Genomic DNA, 24,536 nt, shown 5'->3' on the forward strand with positions numbered 1-24,536 from the left:
ATTGCACATTGCACAATTCTGTCTATTTAGGCTCAGCTAAAGCAGTGGATTCATGGAAACGTATCCAGCTTTCCCCGCTCCATGTTTATATTTGATGAAATGGACAAGATGCAACCAGAGCTGATTGATGTCCTAAAACCTTTTCTGGACTACTCTCTTGTGAATGGAGTATCATTTCACAATGCGATCTTCATTTTTCTCAGGTATATGCAGTAAAATCAGTGATTTCCACAAATGTGGCTGTATGTAACTGAATAGCCATACAAAGATTCGAGAATGATGTAATGGTTATTAAATAACTTACCTCTTCTCTCCCATAAGACTGTCACTAATGATGATCTGTGTTTATTTGTAGTAATGCAGGTGGGAAAGTAATTGTTGATTTGGCTCTGGATTTCTGGAAAGATGGGGAAAATCGGGAAGATCTGTGGATGAACAGCAGCGAGCTAGAGATTAAAATCTCTAAAAATGTCTACAATGATAAGAACTGTGCGTATAAGTGATTGTTAAATTAAATTGCATAGATATGCTGGGTGGCAATATTTACTAATAGGCAATATTTAAAGAGATACTTCAGCCAAAAATGAAAATGTACTAACTATTTACTCACACTCAAGTGGTTGCAAACTTATATGAGATTATTTTATCTGTTAAACACAAAAAGAAGATATTTTGATGAATAACCGGTAACCATTGACACTCTGTAGTAGGAATAACAAATACTATAGAAGTCAATGGTTACCAGTTTTCTACTTTCTTCAAAACATCTGAGTAAATGATGACAGAATTAGCATTTTTCGTGAACTATCCCTTTAATGGCTTTAGAATGTACATTTAAAGTCTTGTATGGTTTGGCACCTCAATATCTCTCAGAACTATTAACAGTGTGCTCGCCTCAACTCTGTTTCCAGTCTTTTAAAAGTTCCCTCAACTTGTCTGCATTCTATGGGAACTCACTTCCCTTTAATTTGAGGGATGCAGAATCGTTTAACCCTTTGTGTACTGTTCAAATTTACTACCCTTTTGTTGTTTGTGGCTTTTTGCCCCGTTGATTTCTATTATAATGAAATATATAAAAATATAGTAAAAATTTAAAACTGTACTTCTTGCCAACAGGGAAAAACACCAAAAATCAAGAATGCATGATTATTTGGTGTCATGGCTTTGCAATCAAAAATGTTAAACAGAAAATATATAATAGAAGTCAATGGGTCAACAGCCACAAACATGATAAAAGGGTAGTAAATTTGCACAGTGTATTGAATTTTTAAAGATTTTTAAAGAATTTTCACAAAATATGTATCAAAATAAGATTTGTCACCAAAAATAATTACATTTGTTGAAACACAGAGAAATTTATGGCCAAATTAAGACTCAAAATCGCCCCAGAGTGGATGAAAACATTACCAACAACACACAAAGGATAAGGTCTGAAATCACCCTTGAAAATGCACTTTTTAGATCTCTGAGGTGTGCGTTTTTAGTGTGTTTTAGTTTTTTATATATTGTTTGGACATGTTACACTTTTACTTTTAAGCAATGCTGTTTTATCCCTCTATATTTTAAGTGTAAAATGCTTCGAGAATTAAGTTTTAAAGGCACTAAATAAAATAATTATTTATAATTATTATTAATATTATTATTATAGAACTTGTCATGTCACTGAAGCTAACTAAACTAACTAACTAATATCTCTAAATAGATAGTAAACAGGATTTATTATTTGTGGATACAGGCATAAGCAATAAAAGGCAGTATTATCTAGGCTAATGCCTACTTTTCACCCACTCTGTACTTTTTCAACATATTTCAAAAGCCAATGTTGATTTCAGAACAGATTTACGTACCGTTTAATCTTATAGTATTCTTTTCTGAATTTGTGGTTGCAGGTGGATTTCTGCACACTAGTATCATAGACGAGCATCTGATTGATCACTTCATTCCTTTCCTACCTCTCGAGCTGAAGCATGTTCGCCAGTGTGTCTTAGCTGAGATGAAGCATCTGAACATCACAATAGATGATCTGGCAGATGAAGTGGCTAGAGACATGCCTTACTTTCCTGAAGAAGAGAGAGTCTTTGCTGTTAAAGGCTGCAAGTCAGTCAGACAGAAGTTGGTGCTGCATGTTGATGAATAGTCCTGCATGTCCGGTCCTGCACCTCCACCTACTGGTCATCACATGTCATTGTCAGAGCTTGAATGTCAGTGAATGTCGTTTACAAAGCCTAAGATGTGTTGTTGATGTGGGGATTTTGTCTCAGTTGAGTTGATGTCATAGTGCTGCTACGAATTTATTCAAAAGTAAATGCGCTACGCAAACTCACAAAAAGTTTACATATATGCTGCTTAAGTGTTCTCTAAAATATTCATATCATGAATAATAAAAAATAAAAAGTCACAAATCGCCAGTACGGTCATGGTGGTGCTTTCGTTCTTGTAAAAAATGAACAAATGCTTTTAAATGAGAGTTCAATGTTTGCTGAAGGAGTGGCCTATTTAGCTAATATTTCCACCGCAAATTCATCAACTTCTCTTCCGACTTTTACAAATCGAAAGCGATAATGAATGTTTTAACAACGAGAGCGCGGCATTTTTTGATAGTTTTATTGTTGGGATCTAATATAACTTTCTCTTTGGGTTTTCTTAACGTCTTCGCAGATTATGTCGTCTTCGCAGATTATGTGTATGACAAATTGTTCGAAAGGGACGATTTGCTGCCTTTTAACCGCACACGTGAGTAAGCGTTTGTTATGTTTGTTTATGTTTCAAACGTTTTTTTTGTTTTGTTTGTTTTTTCCAACGGATTTCTAACATCTTTTCAAAAGTTGGCTAACCTAAAACTTTGCTTTAATACTTTAAACCTAAATTATTTCCGCAATGTAACATGTGATGTATTTTTACAAGTAGACTTCAGCAAGTTATAAATGTTCACCTATAGTTAATCTTTAAGTAGTATTAAAATGACGTTTGCTGTTGTTCAAACTACATATAAAATAAGCAGAAACACAATTCTTGAGTTTTTTGGAGGGACAGCTTGCTTGTTCAATCCACTTCCAGTTGTAAAAATGAATAAGTTAATTCTTTCATGTTGTCCCAACACAATTTGACCGAGCGAGCATTATTAGTCCAGAATTGCAGAATCCACGATCAACACTGCAACGCTCTGCTTCCAAATTTAATGGGAAAAGCAGTATTTTTATAATTGAAAATTAAATCTGAAAGTATACGGCATAAGCAGTCCTACAATTTCTTATTTTTCTCTTTTTGGTTTTATTGTTTATTAAATCGACTTGTCATTTGAGGGATCTGTAACAGAAGTCAAAACAGTTTGTTTATTTATTTATTGTTGTTGTTTGTGTTTGCTGGATTATTTAGTTGCAATAAAACTTAAAATTTATATTATAAGTTGTAGTATACATCACTGATTTTACATGATACATTAATAGCATACATTGCCATATTATAAACACTACTGTATTTCTGATTTCACATCTTACAGGTTTGAAGGCAGATTTGGACAAATCTCTCTATGGGCAGCACATTGTGTCTGATGTTGTGCTAAAATCTGTATCATTCTTCATGACTGACAAAAAACCAAACAAACCTCTGGTCCTCTTTCCATGGCACTGCCGGAACTGGAAAAAACCACGTTGCTAAAATCATAGCAAAAAACGTGTATGAAAAAGGGGAGGAAAGTGAGCATGTTCACACATTTATATCTCAGTTTCATTTCCCACACCAAGAAATGTGCACATGTACAGTGTAAGTAAATATAATAGTATTTTTCTTGCTACAAAAAGCATGAGCTGTGTTATTTGAACTCAACTGGAATTTTCTTGTTCTGATATTCAGGCTCAGCTAAAGAGATGGATTCATGGAAACGTATCCAGCTTTTCCCGCTCCATGTTTATATTTGATGAAATGGACAAAATGCATCCAGAGCTGATTGATGTCTTAAAACCTTTTCTGGACTACAATTACAATGTGGATGGAGTATCATTTCACAATGCGATCTTCATTTTCTCAGGTGATGCACTAAAAAGTTATTTTCAGATCTGAATTGTGTGATAATTAAATTCCTCTGCTCTTTTATAAGACTGTTACTAATGTTGATTTGTGTTTATGTATAGTAATGCAGGTGGGAATGTGATTGTTAACTTGGCTATGGATTTCTGGAGAGAAGGAAAAAATCGGGAACAACTAAGGATGAACAGCAGCGAGCTGGACACTAAAATCTCTAGAGGCATCTTTAACGAAAACAACAGTATGTATTGATGATGCACTAAAATATATTTGAAGAGTTTAGATGCAAAAACCTCTAAATGCCATTAGATATTTTCTTCTAAAATTAGCAAATGTGTAAGCTCAGTGATTTTACTTTTATAGTGACAAATACGTTCTTTTCATTCCCTTTAAAGTGAAATAACTGAACATAAACATAGGAGGGTGAAATAAAGCTAATGTTAGGAGCAAATTTCAGACGGCATTTAGAGGTTTTTGCATCTGAACTCTTCATTTATTTTTATTTTAAAATGTTTTAGACTCATGCCTCATTGTAACTGATGCTGTTTTTCTACTTATGATCATTAAGTCTATGGTCCCTTAACTTAACAGTCCCTCATGGTGACTACCGCCAACTTAAAGCAAAACAAGCATTATGGCATCAGTGCTAACTTGCCTCTGCCTCATTCACTCGGATGTACATCAAATCTCTAATTGCTTTAATTTAAAAAGACAATAATATGATTAAGGTGTTGACATAAGTTGCTTTTATAATGTTTCTTTTATGTTCCCGTTTTACATGTTATAGTAGGCTACATAGTTTGATTAACGCTCACATGACGGCTACTTACATACTTGTGCTATTCTAATAACTTTGCCATTTGGAATTTTTCCTCTGCTCTCTTTTCCTCTATACTGTCTGTGCTTTCCTGCCTACACGCTTGTCCATTTAACGTGGTAAAATTTACTCTTGTCTATTGATTTATTAGAAAATAATGCACAAAGTGTAATATGGTGCATCACCCCCTATAGGGTGTGGAATATTCTCTAATAATTCAATGGACTAGAGTCAGTTACTCCCTATTTAAATCACACACTACACTCTAGAAAATGTGTTGGGTCAAATATGGGCATACTTAATGTTGCATTACATTATAATCGCATATATTTAGCCCAACTGTAGGGTTTGTCCATATTTGATGCATTGGGGTAATAGAAACCAGTATTTTTTTAGGAGTGTTGTGACTGTAGAGTATTAATAATTGTTTACTGATTTTAAGTTCAGTCATCTTAAAACTTAACAATATTCTTCTTGCAGCTGTATTTCCTCATTTGTATTGCATTAGTGCATCTACATGTATTTAACCTACATAATACTATATTTTAGCATTCAAATGTTTAAACTAAACAACCTGTATCTGTTCTACAGGTGGATTTTGGCACTCCAGTCTCATAGATCATCATCTGATTGATCACTTTATTCCTTTTCTACCTCTGGAGCTGAAGCATGTGCTCCAATGTGTCTTGGCTGAGATGGAGCATCTGGAGATCCCAAAAAATGATGATCTGGCAGATAAAGTGGCCAGAGACATGCCTTTCTTCCCTGTTGAAGAGCGAATATTTGCTGTTAAAGGCTGCAAGTCAGTCAGACAGAAGTTGGTGGTGCATGCTGATGAGTAGAAGACACACTTGTTGTTAACCTTATTTTTGACCTTGGACCACACAACCACCACCTTATGTTGCAGAGGTATACAGTATTATTGCTATTTTGGAAAAGCCAAAAGTGCATTGTAGCTCCTATAATATAACTATGGGTCATAGATTTTTCTTTTATACCATATTATGTAATATTATACAATATTATGTAAATATTATACAATTTTACAATTTTAAATGTTATTTTTCTCAATATTTATATTTTTTAAACTCTCAGATTTCATATTTTCAAGTAGTTATATATCAAATAATGAGATAAACCATACATCAAAGAAAAGCTATTTATTGTCACGATCACCAGCGATCATACTCCCAAGATCGCTGGATCTCACACGCATTCACATGGACTACAATTTATGGACTACAATTCAGTCATGCACACACACACCGAAGTCTCCACTGATTAGACTCCCACAGCCAATGCCTTCTGGACTGATTACGCACTACTTTAACAGCACACACTCACTTCCTGGCCGAGTCTTGTTTACCTGTAAAGTGACAATTCAACTCGCTTTCCTTAGTCTTGTTTCTCCGTGTTTTGACCTTTGCCAAGTTTGTCTGTTTGTCCCTGTTCATGCCTGCCTTCCGACCTCTCGCCTGTTATAGTGACTACGGTTCTGGATTTGCCTTTATTCATCTGTTTGCACCCGAGTACCGAATAGACCTGAACTTGGATCCAAACGTTGTCTCTGTCACTCCCCGTGTTACATTATTCAGATTTCAGATGATGTATAAATTTAAATTTGGGAAAAAATGACATTTGATGACTGGTTTTGTTGTCCAGGGTCACATTTGTGATTGCTGTTTTAACCCCCAATGCACATATTAAACAGCAATACTGCTGCAGTATTTTTGTGAAGTGAATAAAATGCTTAAAAACATATCTAGTCTGTTTAGTTTCAGAGTCCACATTCTTTCGCCCTACCAGAGATTTTAAACCATTTTTACCATTTCAGCTGAAACAAAATCCTGCCTTCTAATACAATTAATGTGTGCAATTAAAGAATAAATGCTTTTTTTTGTGATCGTTGGCTTTGCTCATCCACTTGGGCCACAAATTAAAATTGTGTTTTTGCATCACAAGAAGCTCTTCAGTTCTGCAGCTGATTGTGACAGAACACTTTTGCCTGTTCAAAATAAATTGAAAAAGCAAGTACTGAAAATTTGTTATTATTCCAGTTTATCATACCTATACCGGACCATAAAACTGAGGTACTTACCGAATTGTGTATAGAAATATATTTGTACCCCAAGCAAATACCGACTTAAAGTTTTTGATCAAATGTAAATAAAATCTGAGGAATATTATTTTGCACAATGATGCATCTTGTACATAATCTTATCATCTTTTAGGAGAAGCCAGCGTCATCTTCGGTCAAAAAAAAACCTTGCTTTTTGAATAAAAAAAGCTTTAAGTCAGACTTTGCTAGGAGTGTGAATAATTTCAGACTTTACTGTAAATACAAAAGCACCAAACACACATCTACAGTCATTCACCTGCACTGCATTGATATCTAGCATCTTCAGGTGTCAGACAAACTGTTAGTTCACACTCTTAAAGTGTCAGTGTAGAAGAAAACTTACGGAGACGCAGCCGTACCAAGCCAACTTCTGGGAGGAGATTTGTGAAGAACTGGATGCATTATCCACTTGTTGGGAACCATGTTTGTCTTTACTCTGCGTCCACTGCGTTGAGGTAGAAGTCCACACTAAAGCAGCTGGCGGAGGAGTCACCAGCGGTCAGATACAACTCCTGACATGAGGACTGTGTGGAGAATCAACATGTTCACTGACAGGGTCATAAACATCATCCAAAACTGATAAAGTGTCTAACTGTTAATATTAGAAAAACTTTTGTCAGTGAAAACAAAGCATCAATATGCATGAACAGTTTGAAAACATACCATTATGTTTAAGTAGCTTCTGCTCATCAAAGCTACACTTATTTGATCATAAACACATACAAAATGTATAAAATTAGCAGCAATATTGAGCAAAATATTGATCAATTTAATGTATCTGTGACAAAAAATAAGTCTTTTTAAAAGAATAGATTTTTAAATAGAACTTTTAAATTTTAATACATCAAAGTTCCCATAAAATATGAAGCAGCACAACCATTTTCAAAACTGTTATTTATCATAATTATTCATTCATTCATTTTCTTTTCAGCTTAGTCCCTTTATTATTCTGGGGTTGCCACAGCGGAATGAACCACCAACTTATCCAGCATATGTTTTACGCAGCGGATGCCCTTCCAGCTGCAACCCATCACTGGGAAACATCCATACACACCCATTCACACACATACACTACGGACAACTTAGCTTACCCAATTCACCTGTACCACATGTCTTTGAACTGTGAGGGAAACCGGAGCACCTGGAGGAAACCCACGCAAACACAGGGAAAACATGCAAACTCCAAACAGAAACGCCAACCTTCTTGCCAGCAACCTTCTTGCTGTGAGGCGAACGTGCTATCCACTGCGCCACCGTGCAGCCCTTATCATAATTGCATAATCATAAAAGTTCACAGAGTAGCAAATCATCATAATAAAATAAAGATGGAGTAAAAATGCAGAAAATCAGTAGAAAACTGTTATTTTACTTGTTAAAATGTTTCATGTCATTACTTTTTGTTTTGGCTGACTGAATAAAGGCGTCACAGTGGCTCAGTGGTGAGCAATGTCGGCTCAAAGCAAGAAGTTTGCTGGATCAGTTGGCATTTCTGTATGGAGTTTGCATGTTCTTCCCATGTTTGCGTGGATTTCCTCCGGGTGCTCCAGTTTCCCCCACAATCCAAAGACATGCGCTATAGGTGAATTGGGTAAGCTAAATTGTCCGTAGTGTATGTGTGTGAATTAAAGTGTAAGGGTGTTTCCCAGTGACGGGTTGCAGCTGGAAGGGCATCCGCTGCGTAAAAGCTTATGCTAGATAAGTTGGTGGTTCATTCCGCTGTGGTGACCCTTGATTAATAAAGGGATTAAGCTAAAAGAAATAAATGAATGAAAATAAAATAAACAGCAATATTGAGCAATGTTGATCAATTTAATGTATCCGTGATCAAAGTCCATTTAAAATAGAATAGCTTTTATTTAAATAGCACTTTTGAATTTTAATATCAAAGTTTCCATAAAATATGAACCAGCACAACCATTTTCAAAACTGTTATTTATCATAATTCAATAATCTTACGTTTATAGAGTAGTAAATCATCATATCAAAATAAAGAATGGAGTAAAAATGCAAAAGATATGTAGGAAAACTGTTATTTTTACAAGTTTTTTTAACCATTAGAACTGATTGAACAAATGTAGCCTTGGTTTTTCAAATTAAAAATGTATGTATATATATATATATATATATATATATATTATATATATATATATATATATATATATATATATAAACCTTGACTGTACTGCAAGCATACATACCGTATGCAATGCTAACATTAACAAACATGACCAATATTAAAAGCATTAAATGCTCAAAAAAATTTTTGTAAAAAAAAATGTTCTAAATCTTTTAGGTTTAATTATGTTTTATTTTTTCATGCATGTGGTCAAAAAGTGTAATACATAAATGTTTCATAAGGATTTCGTTGTTTTCATTCATTTTAAATTAAATTAAATACTCAAGTTTTAAATATGCAGTGTGTGCATTTTAGTATATAATACACTGTAAAAAAATCCTGGTTGCCTTCATTTTTTAAGCTGAATCAAATTAATCTTATGAGTCCTTTGAACTTATATGATGTTAAACTGACTTACAGTTTGCGCAACTTAATATTATAAGTTAAACATCATTAAATTAGTTTAATAAGTTACAATTAACTAAAAACACATGCTGTCATGATTAATATACTTTGCAGAAAGCTGATTAAAGTGAAATAAATCAACTCAAGTTGTTTTTAAACATCCCTAGTCAGTGATGCACATAATATATCCACTGCATATTAAACACAGACCCAGATTGCTCATCTCAAAACAGGCCTGATTTGCCTAATATCTCCTTTGATCTCTCAGTATTCTGTTGCATTGTAAATTCAGTCGCTAAGAGCGCGTGCACGCTGTTTACGCACATCCATCGATTAACACACGGACAACAACATAACCAGAGCACTAACTAGATAGCTTTCATTTGCTTCAGTAGTTTTGCTAATATAAATGAAAATTCTCTCTAACCTGTTGCATTGTAAAGCGTCATCGTCCACCCACAGAACCAAAATAAGCTCGTCCATTCAGCAGCAGCAGGACTTTAAATTCACTCCAATATCGCTTTCATCCCTCAGAAAGGTGCTGGATTTACTGCACCACCGCGGTCTGCTTTAAATCCATGTTTGGCGGGTCAGGAGTGGCGATTTTCAGCGTCAAAGTTTCTCGCTGCTTTGTCTGGGCTGCTCCCTCTACTCTGTTTCAGCCATGGAAAAGCGTTTTCCATTCATTCAAGTCACCTTTAGTCAAGAGATTCCGCTGCAGTGACTAATTCAGCCGCTAGAGGGGTCAGAGAAAGACTTTTATTTTTTTAATTGTGAAATATATACAAACATATACATCTCACAACAGTTTTGAAAAATAAAATAAAAAATAGATAAAGTACTGCGGTATGTTACATTTATGTTATCTTTTTCATCTAGGCTATTATTGCTTTTGTTTGTAATAATAACATTAATAATATATTATATATATATTATATATATATATATATATATATATATATATATATATATATATATATATATATATATATATATAATATATATAATATTAAGTTAACTTTTAGTTGATCATTTAGCCTCAGGAGTGGCTTATTTGAAAGGCAAAGGCCTCTAGATTATGCTTATTTTACCAAAATATTCATGCCTTGATTTTTTAATTGTTTAATTAGGACTGTAAGGTCTGACTTTGCTCAGACAAAAGTCTTGTCACTTAACAGAAATGACTCAATTAACTTATTAATAAAGTAATCTGGAATGGCAAGGAAAGCGTTCTTGCAGGACTCCCAGAGTTCATCAAGATTCTTTGGATTCATCTTCAGTGTTTCTCAATTCCAAGAACTAAGAACGGACTTGTGTTCTTGTGAAGACTGGTCTTGCCAGGAAGAACTAATTTAGAAGACTGCGAGAACAGAGAACAGTTCTTCCCTAGTTCTTCCTGCAGGTCACATGACCTTCACGCGTTTTTAATGGAAAATTATTTAAACATTACAGCATTCATACAGCGATTTATTATTTTCCCCTTTCAAAATATATACTATGCATCAAGACTTTACAAATATACGTTGCACAATATAAATAAAACAGATTTTAATACGAATTTCGACAAAATAAACACCCTTATTTTTTCCTTTATTAGGATTTTCATGCTGAAGTTTATATTCACCATTTCATTTAGGGAAACTCCTGAGGTGAATAAGTTATATCTCTAAACTTGAATAAAAAATGCTGCGCTTCCCACCTCTGGTCACAATGACTTCTGGGACTTCTCAAGCGAGTTCGGTGCTCAAATCTGCATCCATGCGTCCTCGATATCAAGAACACATCCGGGAACTTTTACGTGTCCTCTGTGAACTTTGGCAGTTGATGATAATGTTCCACGAGAACACGAGGATGTAAGATCGCTGAAGAATGCATATTGAGAAACAGCCAGTGCCGCCTCCAGTTTACCCCAGACATGCTCAATAATGTTCATGTGTGGTGACTGGGCTGGCCAATCCTGGAGAACCCTGATCTTCTTTGCTTTCAGGAGCTTTGATGTGGAGGCCGAAGTATGAGAAGGAGCGCTATCCTGCTGAAGACTTTGCCCTCTCCTGTGGTTTGTAATGTACTGGGCAGCACAAATGTCTTGATACCTCAGGCTGTTGATGTTGCCATCCACTCTGCAGATCTCTCACACGCCCCCATACTGAATGCAACCCCAAACCATGATTTTTCCCTACACCAAACTTGACTGATTTCTGTGAGAATCTTGGGTCCATGCGGGTTCCAATAGGTCTTCTGCAGTATTTGTGATGATTGGGATGCAGTTCAACATATTATTCACCGGATTAAATCTACCTTCTGCCACTTTTCCAAATGATCAACTAGAAGTCAAGCTATTATTTGTTGCTTTAACAACAATATTGAATTGTTAGCCAGAACATATCCCAGTAAGTAATTGTTTCCATATTGTAGACAACAAACACATATACACTTATTTCTGATTTCACAGGAGAGCTGTTTAAGCTGACAAGCAATACATAGGAAAACAAAATCTGGTACAACTTTTTAACTCTTTTTTTTTTTTAACTAACATTTTTAATTTTCCAGAAAATGTAAAAGTAATGCGTAACTTTACTATTACTTAAAAAAGTAATCTGTTACATAACTTAAGTTACTTGTAATGCATTACCCCAACACTGCATTTCAGTGCATTTACACTCACCAGTGGTTTAGGAATTTATCTGCAGGGCCCAGTTTTTAAAACTTATTATTGAAAAAATTATCTGAAAAAAAATTAAATCCCATTTTTTGCTATCCAGGATTAACTGATGTTTTTTACTTTTATGACAGTTTTTATTGAAACATTGGGTTGGATCACTGTGATCCTAATACCCAATTTCAGGATTACCAAAACCTGTTTACCAAAGCCTTAAATGATATGGAACCAACCATATCTCATTATTAGATGTGACATACTTCATATTCAAATATGAAGGAATTTACAGTATATATAGTATCATTTTGGATCAAATAGAACCCAATCTGAGTTCAAAGTTTTAATAACCCAAAGGGCAGGTTTAATCTAAATCAAATGTAAAATTGGATTACATGGTCTGGTCTTAATTCAAAATCCCTCTGTTACTTTTGAAAAACCCATTTCCAAGATTTGATCCATTCTGTGATCCAAAATTACCTTTGAAAAACTGGGCCCAGTTGTGCATTTCTGTACTGATTGATGAATCAGATTGTATTTCTCAATTTTTGTACATTTGAATCTGCTTTTGTGCAATGGAGAAAATGTTAATTTGCCAGCCAAAACATTTCAAATAAGTATATGCTTCCACATCGTACACAACAAACACATCTGCACTTATTCCTGATTTCACAGAAGAGCTGTCAGACAATATAGAGGAAAACAAAATAACACCTCACCAGCAGTAATTTAATAATTCTTCTGCAGGCTGCATCTTAATACTTAAATATGGGGCTCCACCTGCTGGTCATCACGTGAGTCTTCTTATGACTGCAAAAGTTACGAAAGTGAAGGTCAGATACTTTTAAAACAGTTTTCAGATTTAAATGTAGAAATTATGAAAAGATTGTTCATTTACATTTTAGAGCAGCCTGGGAATCTAGTTCCCAGCCAGGTTGTTTACTCGGATTAGATTCATTTTAATAGGATAGTTCACCATTTAAGGGATATTTCATTTACACACCATACTCTCCATCAAATGGTCCTGAAAACAAAACAAAACAAAACAAAACAAAAAATCTGAAAATCAAAAGATCTGAAAATTGTTTGAAAACTGTAACCATTTACATCCATAGTAGGAAAAATAAATAGGCTACTATGGACGTCAATTGTTACAGGTTACCAAAATATCTTCTTTTGTGTACAAGGAAAAAAAATATCTTTAAAAAAAAGCTCAAGCAGGTTTGTGACAAGTTAAATTGAATGATGACAGAATTATGCTCAGTTTTGATTGAACTATCCATTTATTTATATCATGTTGTTTATTACTCTTTCTTTTCTTTCTTTTTTCTCCTGTATATTTTTTCATTGACAATGTAATTCATATTCTGTATGCAAACAATATTGAAAACATGTCAACTTTTTTTTTTTTTTTTTTTTTTTTTTTTGCAAATTAAAAAAAAAATCCCTGTAATGGAATTAAATGTTGAGTTGTTTCTAATAATTATAATAAACTTTCACGAAACTTTGAGTAAAAAGAAACTATTTTCACTTAATTGATTGCACTGCTCGGTTTTACAGCGTATGGAGATGTGTGTGTTTTGATTGGACTGTTCTTTTAGCGATAAAGGGAAACTGAAAGCTGTAGTTTGTAAAGGCCAATCAGCTTGTTTTATAGGCTACATTGAGGAAGTGTACAGTACTACACTGATCTTAATCTGTCAGGTTCAGGGTCCAACTTACTTCCAAAAAACTTAAGTGTTGAACTAAAGGAGGAACAGATTTGCTTTCACGATGAAGACACTGCATCTTTTACTTATTTTGGGGTATGTCATTAGCGTTGTGTCTACAGACGATGAGTCTATGGTTCTGGCTGGTGGGCTCATTCTAACAACGTCTGTGCTTCTGGTTTCAATAGTCATGCATTTTAATACTCAGCCGGAACCTTTACGGACTTTTAATCCTGCAGGTATGACCATTGACCACTTTATGTTTGAGTTTGCAAGAGATAAAACTGAAAATAGGTGCATTTACTATGATAGGGTTGGAAAACAAACTAAAATCGAATCTGTTATGTGCTGAAAATTCCTGTTTTGACTGCTGGTATTTATTAACGACCAAAGTTGGTTTGACGTTACGTTCGATAGTCGCAAATTTAGGAACCGCTTCTAAAGACACGACATTGATATACCCTGTTCTAACTTAGCAATGGGGTATATGCACACGGACTTTTAATTTTATACAGCCAGACGGCTTCCGGTGAACTGTCTTTCTCCACGTTTAAGATCTGTTTTCTTTTAAAATAAGTGATCTTCACTGCCTAACAGATATTTGATATAAAGTGGGTCTCAGACCAGGCAAGAAGCACTACATTAAAATTTCCCTCCCATCTCTTTTAAATATAAAAATGTATTTTACCTCAGTATTATAATTGGATTTTCTGCGCTAACTGCTGGTTCTGACAGTACGTGTGTTTACACAGTCTATCATCTCGTTTTATGCTTGAACGACTAAATAAATGCTTAAGTTTATTTAACTGGATGTATTTTAAATTACATTACAACATTGATGCTGTAAAAAAACTTATAAACTTTAAATAGTCACATTAAGCGTTCAGTGGAAGTTTACCGTTGGCTAAAACAATAGCTGTGCATATAGCCCATTGAGAAGAGTAAGTTAGTCACAAACCGAACTATTAACGAATGACAGAGGTGCAGGAAGGATGGAGTGCCGTCTGGTGGGTCTTAAATTGCATGCTAGCAATAAAGAAATGAATTAAAAAAAAAGCCAATTTACATAATATACATGTGGAGGTGTAGCACATGACATAAATAATTTCTCTAACTGGCATTTGCATGTTCTGTGGATTAAACATGTTCATTCATCTCAATTATTATTTATAATTTTATGTATATTTATTACAGTAAGCAGTAAAACTAAAGTAAAAATGCTTACCAAGTGACCCCAAACACTAAATATGATGATTTAAAGCTCAGTACCTTTATAGGAGAACAACTTGCAATTGCAAAACCCACTCTAAAGTGTTCATGTAGTTCTCAGAAAGGATGCACATGCTTAATTGATTTGTGCAAATAGTTACTCCCTTGAAAATGAGATGTTACATCTCAAGGGGTTTATCCTGAACAATACAATTTGTTGGGAGCTCACTATAATGTCAGCCCTAATCATTTAGATCTAATTAACCAAATATTAATAAATAATCCTATTTTAATTACTTGTTACTTTTGAGTATGCTACTTTTATATTGTATTATGGTATCACGTCATGTGATGTCTTGAAAATTAACATACTGTAATTTGTTTTGAGTTGAAAGTGTGGCTCCAAACTTTTTTAACACCACAATAAGATAAGCATTACCACATTGTAAAATGTAATTTGTTGTGACCTTAGATTCGGCAAAAGCAGCCATGTAAATGATCATTGCAAACTACACAAAAATAAAATGTATTTTTTTTAATATTCCAGGTTTGAAGTCAGATTTAGGACAAGCCCTCTTTGGGCAGCACATTGTCTCTGATGTTGTACTAAAAGCTGTGTCCTCGTTTATGGCTGACAGCAAACCAAACAAACCTCTGGTCCTCTCTTTCCACGGGACTGCAGGAACTGGAAAAAATCATGTCTCTAAAATCATTGCAAGAAACCTTTACACTACAGGAGAAAACAGCAAGCATGTTCACACATTTATATATGACAATCAAGATTCAAATGCGTACAGTGTAAGTAAATTGTATTTAACTTTTTAAGATAGCTAAGAACTGGTTTAAATGTTGATGGTGTTTGTCAATTTCTTTATCGGTGCAGGTAAAAGAATTAAGAATTGTATCTTTAGCATATTTTACATAGGCATGTGTCAATGGAGGTAATGTTCCAAATGCAGCTTTATTGTAAAAATGGTCAAAAAAATGCCGGGGTTAATCAGGTATGGCTGATGCAAAACTGTCATTTAGATACAATGTCGAGATCCTGAAGTCTAGATGTCTCAAAACTAATGTGACTCATTGGGGAGTTTTACAAGCATTTCAAGAAGTGGCTAAAGTGGCGAATCTGCATTTGATTGAAAGCATCATGAACAAGCCACACAATGGTATATACACTCACCGGCCTCTTTATTAGATACTCCTGTTCATCAGCCAATCATATGGCAGCAACTCAATGCATTTAGGCATGTACAGTAGACATGGTCAAGATGAGCTGCTGCAGTTCAAACCGATTATCAGAATGGGGAAGAAAGGTGAATTAAGTGACTTTGAACATGGCATGGTTGTTGGTGCCAGACGGGCTGGTGTAAGTATTTTAGAAACTACTGATGTACTGGGATTTTCACGCGCAACCATCTTTAGGGTTTACAGAGAATGGAAAAAGGGAAAATCCAGTGAGCGGCAGTTCTGTGGGCGCAAATGCCTTGTTGATGCCAGAGGTCAGAGAAGAATGGCCAGACTGGTTGAGTAAATACACCGGTACTAGTAAGGTGTACCTAAAAAAGTGGCCGGTGATTATACATGTAGCCCTAGTGGACCTTTCCAAATCCCCCAACTTCACTTCTTGTCTAGCTACTGTCCTGATTTATGATCCGGTAAGGTCCACAGGTCGGGATTCGAACTCAGGATGCCCGAAGTGTCTGATTGGTGCTATATGTCGCCAATAGGCTATCAGTGCAGACAACTTGTCTTTTATTATGTTCATTTTGCATGACCAAAATAACATATTTATACACAAACAGTTCAGATATCAGACTGATGTTATAACAGATTACAAGAACAGAGCAGTAATAAGACACATTTTTAATGACAATAATTACCCTGAATGGGAACTTAAAGTAACTGCTTTCCAGTCAGGAACACTCCCCACTTCCCTAAATCACTTGATAACAACAACTACGCATGGGCCGGTACAAGATGCTGATGGCATGATAACCTTGGATAAAAATATCATGGTTTCACGGTATTGTGGTCACTGCTCTAAAATAAGTTTTTTAAATGTCTAGGTAAAAAACGAAAACCTTATCCCCCTTTGAAAACAATATATTCTATTTTTTGAAACATTTATTATAATTTGGAGCAGTAAACATGTCAGGTTAAATAATTCAAATGAATTATTGACTTCTGCTGTCTTCATTAAACAAAACACTGATTTCTTTACAATTTACAACAGCATCTTTGGATATCTTTTCTGCTGGAGATACTGTTCTAAAAAACAAACAAAAAATGTAAATAAAAAAACTTACACATACCTTAGGAACGGTATTACAGAAAACGTTGGCGTTTTTAAAACCTTGACTTTTCCAAACCGCGGTATACCTTGACAACAGTTATCGTCCCATGCCTAACGACAACATGGGTTTAACTGTTTCTTTGTTGAAGCTGTTACAGAGCAATACTTGAAAATGACCACTAGATGTCTCTGTAGAGATGGATGTTAAAACATTTTGAAGCCTTGACTAGTTTTCTTGGACTGCTTCAGTGCTTTATGGTTAATTCAAGAGTAATCCAAATGTCAGGTGACAAGTGGGGGGCAGGCAGTAAATATCCAGAACATCTAAAGTATTCTGAAATCAAAAACAGGCAAGGCATAAAACTAAGAAAAGGGGGTCGCACACCAGATGCGCCACGCAGTGCCATGCATTTTAGAATTCTAAACATAGATTTCTATCAGGGTATGCAGCTGTCAGCGGCGCCCAGCTACAACTCAGGACACTGTTCATATTTCTGCCGTGCCATCTGAATAGTTTTATTTTAAATAACATTCGAATGTGCACATCTGGTGTGCAATACTTCCAATTGTCATGTGCACACCGTGTTGCGGTGCTGAGTGGCGCATCTGGTGTGCAACCCTCTTAAGGGAATTAAAGAAACCGCTAACAAATGTTCACAACACTTAACAAGACTTCAAAATGATAGTGTCTTTTGGGCTAAAGCTGCGGTCACACTGCACTTTTCACCCCATAGACTTCCATTCATACGCACGTGAATGCGTCAGATCGGAAACGCAAGCTCGTGCGACAAGTTTAGCAGTTAGCTGTGTTGCAAAGTTCAAGCTTGGTGAACTCTGACCTGCGAAAACGCATCACTTGACTGCGTGAGACCAATCGAGGATCAAGACATGACCTCTCTGGACAGAAATTTAAAATATGGACCAATCGCTCGCTTTTTTAAATGCCTAATCATCTTGTTTAATCCCTTTTCGCAGCGCCGTACTACAGAATTTCGCAAGCTCAAACTCTAGTGTGACCACAGCTTTATATGTGAGTCAGGAATGTCCTGCAGGTGTTAGTGTAATCAGAGTCTGGATCGGAGTGAATGGGTCACAGCTGTAGTGGGTTGATTGGCGCAATGCATAGTGGGAGGTGTAGTCGGAGTGAATGACAGAGGTGCAGGATGGATGGTGTGCCCTCTGGTGGGTCTTAAATTGCATGCTAGCAATAAAGAAATGAATAAAAAAAGCCAATTTACATAATACACATGTAGGGGTGTAGCACATGACATAAATCATTTCTCTAACTGGCATTTGCATGTTCTGTGTATTCAGGTGTGGCTAAAGCAGTTCATACATACGAATGTAGCAAATTTTCCACGCTCCATGTTCATTTTTGAAATGGACAAAATGCAACCACAGGTTATCGATGTGATTAAACCATTCATTGACTACAATGCCCATGTAAATGGAGTGTCATTCCACAAAGCAATCTTCATTTTTCTCAGGTTATACATTATAATTTAATTCATTATAATTCCCCAAACGACCCAATCAATAATTATCTGTGTTTATGTGTAGTAATACAGGTGGGAAAGTGATTGCCGACCTGGCCCTGGATTTCTGGAGAGAAGGCAGAAAACGGGAAGAGATCAAGATGAACAGCAGGGATCTAGAGATTATGATCTCTGAAAGCATCAGCAAGAACGAGAAAAGTATGAATCAAAGGATTTCAGTTATTAAAAGATTTTATAACATGCATGTAGTCATATATGCATATATTAAGAGTTTTTTTTTCTACGGGGCTGATGAATGCTTAAATTGTATGGCTTATAAACATTCTAAGGCATTGCACACTGCACAGCCTTTTTTTGACTTTAGAAAAGAAGAATGCGCAATGGTCTTGATGGTAGAGCCCACAACATTGGGTGCTTTTTCTGTTAAGAGTAGATTTGCAGCACGCAAAATTTAAATTCGAATTGAATCAGCTCCATTGAATTTTTATAAAATAATGCACATCGCTTCGCATCATGGCTGCATCAACCCCTTGGGTGTGCAGTTTTTAATATAATGGGTGGTCCAGAGTAAAGATGCGCGGATCAGCTGAAATGTCACACAAGTCTGCGTCTTCATACCAGGCATGGGACGATAACCGTTTTCAAGGTATACCGCGGTTTGGAAAAGTCAAGGTTTTAAAACCGCCAAATTTTTCTGTTATACAGTTCCTATGGTATGTGTAAGATATTTATTACATTTTTTTGTTTTTTGTTTTTTAGGACAACAGTACCTCCAGCAGAAAAGATATCCAAAAATACCGTTTTAAATTGTAAAGATATCTGTGTTTTTCAAACTAATGAAGACAGCAGAAGTCAATAATTCACTTGAATTATTTAGCCTGACATGTTTACTGTCCCAAAATATTTTAAATGTTTCTCAAAATAAAATATATTGTGTTCAAAAGGGAAGAAAGTTTTTGTTTGTTGCCGAGACAATAAAAAAGAATATTTTTTAGAGCAGTAATCACAATACAGTGAAACCTTGATATTTTTATCCAAGTTTATCATACCGTCAGAATCTTATACCGGCCCAAGCACATATAATTTTATATGATATATATATCCGCACCCGATCGTCACTTTAATAATTCTAATTCTTTGCTTTAAGCATGATGATAGGTCAGCGTGGACCGTTCGTTATTAACCAGATACAAAATGGAAGGAGAGTACTGTATATCAAGGCAGCACAGGTCCACACATGCCTCCACACAACTTCCAGTGGTATTTTTTACTGTCCTGACAAATATAAGAACCTAAAGTGATTGTCAGACTTTGACTTGACCGGCGTTCGATTTAGCACACACATGATGTTTCATATTTGATGTACTGTAGGCTACCGGTCTTGTGGCTTTCATATAAAGCACTTAGCCCAGGGGTGGGCAAACTCTGTCCTGGAGGGCCGGTGTCCTGCACAGTTTAGCTCCAACTCTGATCAAACACACCTGCTTATAGATAGTTAGTGATCTTGAAGACACTGATTAGCATGTTCAGGTGTGTTTGAGTAGAGTTGAAGCTAAACTATGCAGGACACCGGCCCTCCAGGACCGAGTTTGCCCACCCCTGACTTAGCCTATTACATACCCAGCACTTGATTCAACCTTGTTAACCTTTGCTAAACGCTCCCACACAGCACTTTTCTTTTCTTCCTTTTCTTTAGTTTTTAATTTACCATTTAAGTTTCACTTGGATTGGTTTCACCTCCATTTCTGCTTAAACAAATGTGTTTAAAAAATACAAACGCAAAAATCATTAACAAATAAACTCATCCACCCGCAACCCACCCGCAATTAATCATAATGTATTTTTTATTACCCGGATTATCCGCAGTGCCCGTGGATATAACCGCCATCTGCGCATCGCTAGTTCAGAGAGTATTTTTAGGACTTGGTTGTGTTTATAAGATGCAAAGCAATGTGTGCTCATGCTTCATTTATAAAAAAAAAACAACAATATTTATATTATATATATAATTATATATTAATATATATATAATTATAATATATATATATTAATATAATATATATATATTATATCTTTCATTATATACATGCATATATACATTATATACAGCTACTCTGCTAACATGAAAACGACTGTTATATTTTCTAGTTTCTCCGAAAGGCTCGTCCTCAAGAGACTCTGATTGGTCAATTAACATAATGTGCTGTGATTGGCGGATCAGCTCCATGTCACCTGTAAAAGCTTCACGCTCCTACAAGCACACGGTTTTGCGCCATGTAAACACTGTCAGTCAGAGAAGCTGTTAGCTGTATCAATTTGTGCCAGAATCAGACAGCAAATGACACATTTACAATTACATCCTTGTTTACGTCCTCGCTACAACATTCCATTGACGCTTGAAACTGTGCATAGTTGATCAATTTTAACAAATAAGAATACTTACAGGTTGTGGCTTACAATCCACAGCTTCGTCTAATATGTTTGAAGGAGTTTTTAGCTGAATGCAGCACTCTGGGAGAGATTCTGAAAGCTGTCCTTTGTCAAATGCTTGCTATATAATTTTTGTAATTCTCTGGAACATACTAAAATTAAACTGTAAGCACTTCACTCTTTGTGTCATGTCCTTTAAAAGCCCAAATACAGAAACAGAAGAAGCTCTGTGGAAATAGCAGTATTTGGATGACATTTTAGCTCTGCTCTGCCTTCGCTGCGCACGGTGTGTGCGCGTGGTGAATGCACGTAACCTGAAGGGTTTATGATCTCACTAGCCCGCATGTATAATATATTTGTAGTCCCAAACTTCGTTAGCTTTAGGCTTTGCTAAGCTAATGCTGTAAAAGCCAATGTCTCCCTTTGCATTGAACTTTAAGCATCTTACATTCAGAGATGTTTTTATGTTCACACAGCTACAGTACACATCAACTAAAGATTAAAATATCCTATCATAATGGACCACCCCTTTAACGGCCTGTCATCAATTATTTGTTTTATTTTTTACATCGGTTGCTTCTTTTAATTGCATTTCAATCATCCCTTCCTTGTATTATATGGCTTAAATTTGTTCCCCTCAAATCTATTAATTGTTGTGTATCTCTTCCCAGGTGGATTTTGGCACTCCAGTCTCATAGAGCATCATCTGATTGATCACTTATTCCTTTCCTACCTCTGGAGCTGAGGCATGTGCGCCAGTGTGTCTTGACTGAGATGGAGCATCTGAACAAAACCCAAGATGCTCATCTGGCAGATAAAGTGGCCAGAGACATGCCTTTCTTCCCCAAAATACACAGAGTCTTTGCTGAGAAAGGCTGCAAGTCCGTCAGGCAGAAGTTGGCGCTATATGTTGATGAATAGAAGTACCACTTAGTGCCATTTGAATGTATTGAATAAGGGCTGTCAATAGATTGTTTTTCTAAATTGAGACTAATAAATTATTCTCACAAAACTGTATTTTCTGCATGCCTTTCATTGTAAATTTAGGTGCATTTCCAAAAAAGCACACTGCAAAATGATTGTATATAACATAAGGATTCGTTCTGTTTCCGTCGTCAATCTAACAGCTACCAACTTTACAGCAATCTTCATTAAATGGGCCATGAACTGAGAAACCAAAATTCTCTTCATCTTTTGACATGTATAAGCTCATGGTATTATAAAAACATCCTGTAAGTTTTAGAATACAAAACTTTGTCTTTACTTTAAAAACAGCCTATAATGAAGGGAGTCTGCCAAAACAGCAAGCTTTGAAAGGCTCTACTCTATGACATACTAGCATAAGCTCCGCCTCCACAGAACATCGAAAGTTGTTTCTACTTTACTGCCAGTTTACAGTTTGGTGTGTTCAAAACGGTTAATCGCCCTCCAAACCACACTTTAAAGTTAAAACAATCATCATGAACACACTGAAGTGTCGTTCCAAACTAAAGTGTTCAAAAGTTGGAAATGAAGGATTTTGAAGGGTACAACCAATGCTTGGAGTCACAAATTATGCTTTTAAAGGCTTGTCTCTATGCCCCGCTTCAAAGGGATTACTTTTTAAGTAAAGTAATGTGCTATATTACATTTACAGCACCTTTTCATCTGGACTATTCTCGCTGTTGTCAAAAAAGCTCAACAGAGGCTGTACTTTCTTCGTCAGATGAGGAAGTTTAACCTCCCAAAGGAGCTGCTGAAACAGTTCTACACCTCCATCATTGAATCAGTCATCTGCACATCAATAACTGTCTGGTTTAGCTCAGCTACTAAATACGACCTCCAAAGACTACGTCGAATAGTTCGGACTGCTGAGCGAATCATTGGTACAACCCTTCCTACTCCCCAAGAACTGTACTTATCCAGAGCGAGCAGAAGGGCTGCCAAAATCACTCTGGACCTCTCACACCCAGCACACTGCCTCTTTGAACTTTTACCTTCTGGTCGACGCTACAGAGCACTGCGCACCAGAACAGCCTGACACAGAAACAGTTTCTTCCCTCAGGCAATCCATCTCATGAACACTTGATGATAATAATTGCGAAACCAACATCACTACTTGCTATACACTTTTATACACAATACACTTATTTAATAACACTTTAATGCCAATTTGCACATAACAGCTGCACATATAACGTTGTATATAGTAATAAACACGTACAACACTTGTCAATCTGTATATTTGCACTCACTACTTACTTCTATTTTTTAAAATATATTTATTATCTGTTTTTTGTCCTGTCTCTGTAATCCTGTTGCACTGTAGAAGCTCTGTCCGAAAACAAATTCCTCGTATGTGTGAACATACCTGGCAATAAAGCTCTTTCTGATTCTGATTCTGTTTTGTGATAATATAAAAACAAACATTAGGCGCTTTTACACTAAATGTGAAAAACATGTGGAAGGAAATGTAAATTCATGTCTGTGAGCTCAGAAAAATTCTGCAATTCTGTAGTGAATGAATAATGGGGCGCATGAAAAGAAACTTCAACTTTCAACAAAACAAGAAAATATTCAGTTTGCATTTCTCAGTTTTTGTTCATTTGAAGCGATTCTGAATCTGTTTTGTGCAATGGAGAAAACGTTGAATTGCCAGCCAAAACATTTTAAGTATGTATATGTTTACACGACACAACACAAACACATCTGCTCTTATTCCAGATTCCCACAGGAAAACAAAATAACTGGCACAACCTTTTAACCCTTTTTCAAATGAATGTTTTTGTTTTCCTGAAAATGGAAAATTAATGCGTAACTTTACTAGTTACTTTAAAAAGTAATCTGATTACATAACTTAAGCTACTTGTAATGCATTCTCCCAACACTGCATTTCAGTACATTTACACTTACCAGTGGTGGTTTAGTAATTCCTCTGCAGGCTATGTCTGAATAATTGAATATGTGGCTTCACCTGCTGGTCATCACATGAATCATTTGATGACCGCTAAATCTAGCAAGTGAATTTAGGTCTAATAATTAAATACTTTAAAAGTTTTCAGGTTTAAATGTCGAAATGATGAAAAGATCGTTCATTAACATTTTTAGAGCAGCCGGAAATCTAGCTCCCAGCCAGGTTAGGTTTACTCAGATTATTTTAAAGAATGGTTCATTTACACACCATACGCTTCACATGGTTCTGAAAACTATAGACGTCAATTGTTGCAGGTTACCAAAATATTCAAAATATCTTCTTTTGTGTACAAGAAAAAAAAAACATTTCA

The 24,536-nt window shown here is 35.7% G+C and overlaps 2 protein-coding genes and 1 pseudogene across 2 annotated transcripts in view; all 3 read left to right on the forward strand.

Annotated features, from left to right (window-relative positions):
* Nucleotides 1-2,408, forward strand: part of LOC130217452 (torsin-1A-like) — a 4,856-nt gene extending 2,448 nt beyond the window's left edge. Inside the window, exons 3-5 of the mRNA XM_056449564.1 lie at nucleotides 31-203; nucleotides 356-489; nucleotides 1,890-2,408. Coding sequence (XP_056305539.1) covers nucleotides 31-203; nucleotides 356-489; nucleotides 1,890-2,137 — 555 coding nt within the window. The 3' untranslated portion in view covers nucleotides 2,138-2,408. The remainder of the gene's footprint in view (nucleotides 1-30; nucleotides 204-355; nucleotides 490-1,889) is intronic.
* Nucleotides 2,409-3,982: 1,574 nt separating this feature from the next.
* Nucleotides 3,983-5,792, forward strand: LOC130217478 (torsin-1A-like). The gene is made up of 3 exons (XM_056449590.1): nucleotides 3,983-3,993; nucleotides 4,131-4,264; nucleotides 5,432-5,792. Exons 1-3 carry the CDS (start codon nucleotides 3,983-3,985, stop codon nucleotides 5,680-5,682), a joined length of 396 nt encoding a protein of 131 aa, XP_056305565.1. The 3' UTR covers nucleotides 5,683-5,792.
* Nucleotides 5,793-13,895: 8,103 nt separating this feature from the next.
* Nucleotides 13,896-22,214, forward strand: LOC130217368 (torsin-1A-like; annotated as a pseudogene).
* The last annotated feature ends 2,322 nt before the right edge of the window (nucleotides 22,215-24,536 follow it).

This window comes from Danio aesculapii, chromosome 23 (assembly GCF_903798145.1).
Source record: "Danio aesculapii chromosome 23, fDanAes4.1, whole genome shotgun sequence".
Classification (NCBI taxonomy): domain Eukaryota; kingdom Metazoa; phylum Chordata; class Actinopteri; order Cypriniformes; family Danionidae; genus Danio; species Danio aesculapii.

Excerpts from the sequence above, each read along its gene's own strand:
- LOC130217478 (XM_056449590.1), top strand. Across the intron at positions 4,265-5,431 it reads CATCTTTAACGAAAACAACA|GTGGATTTTGGCACTCCAGT; the intron begins GTATGTATTGAT and ends TCTGTTCTACAG.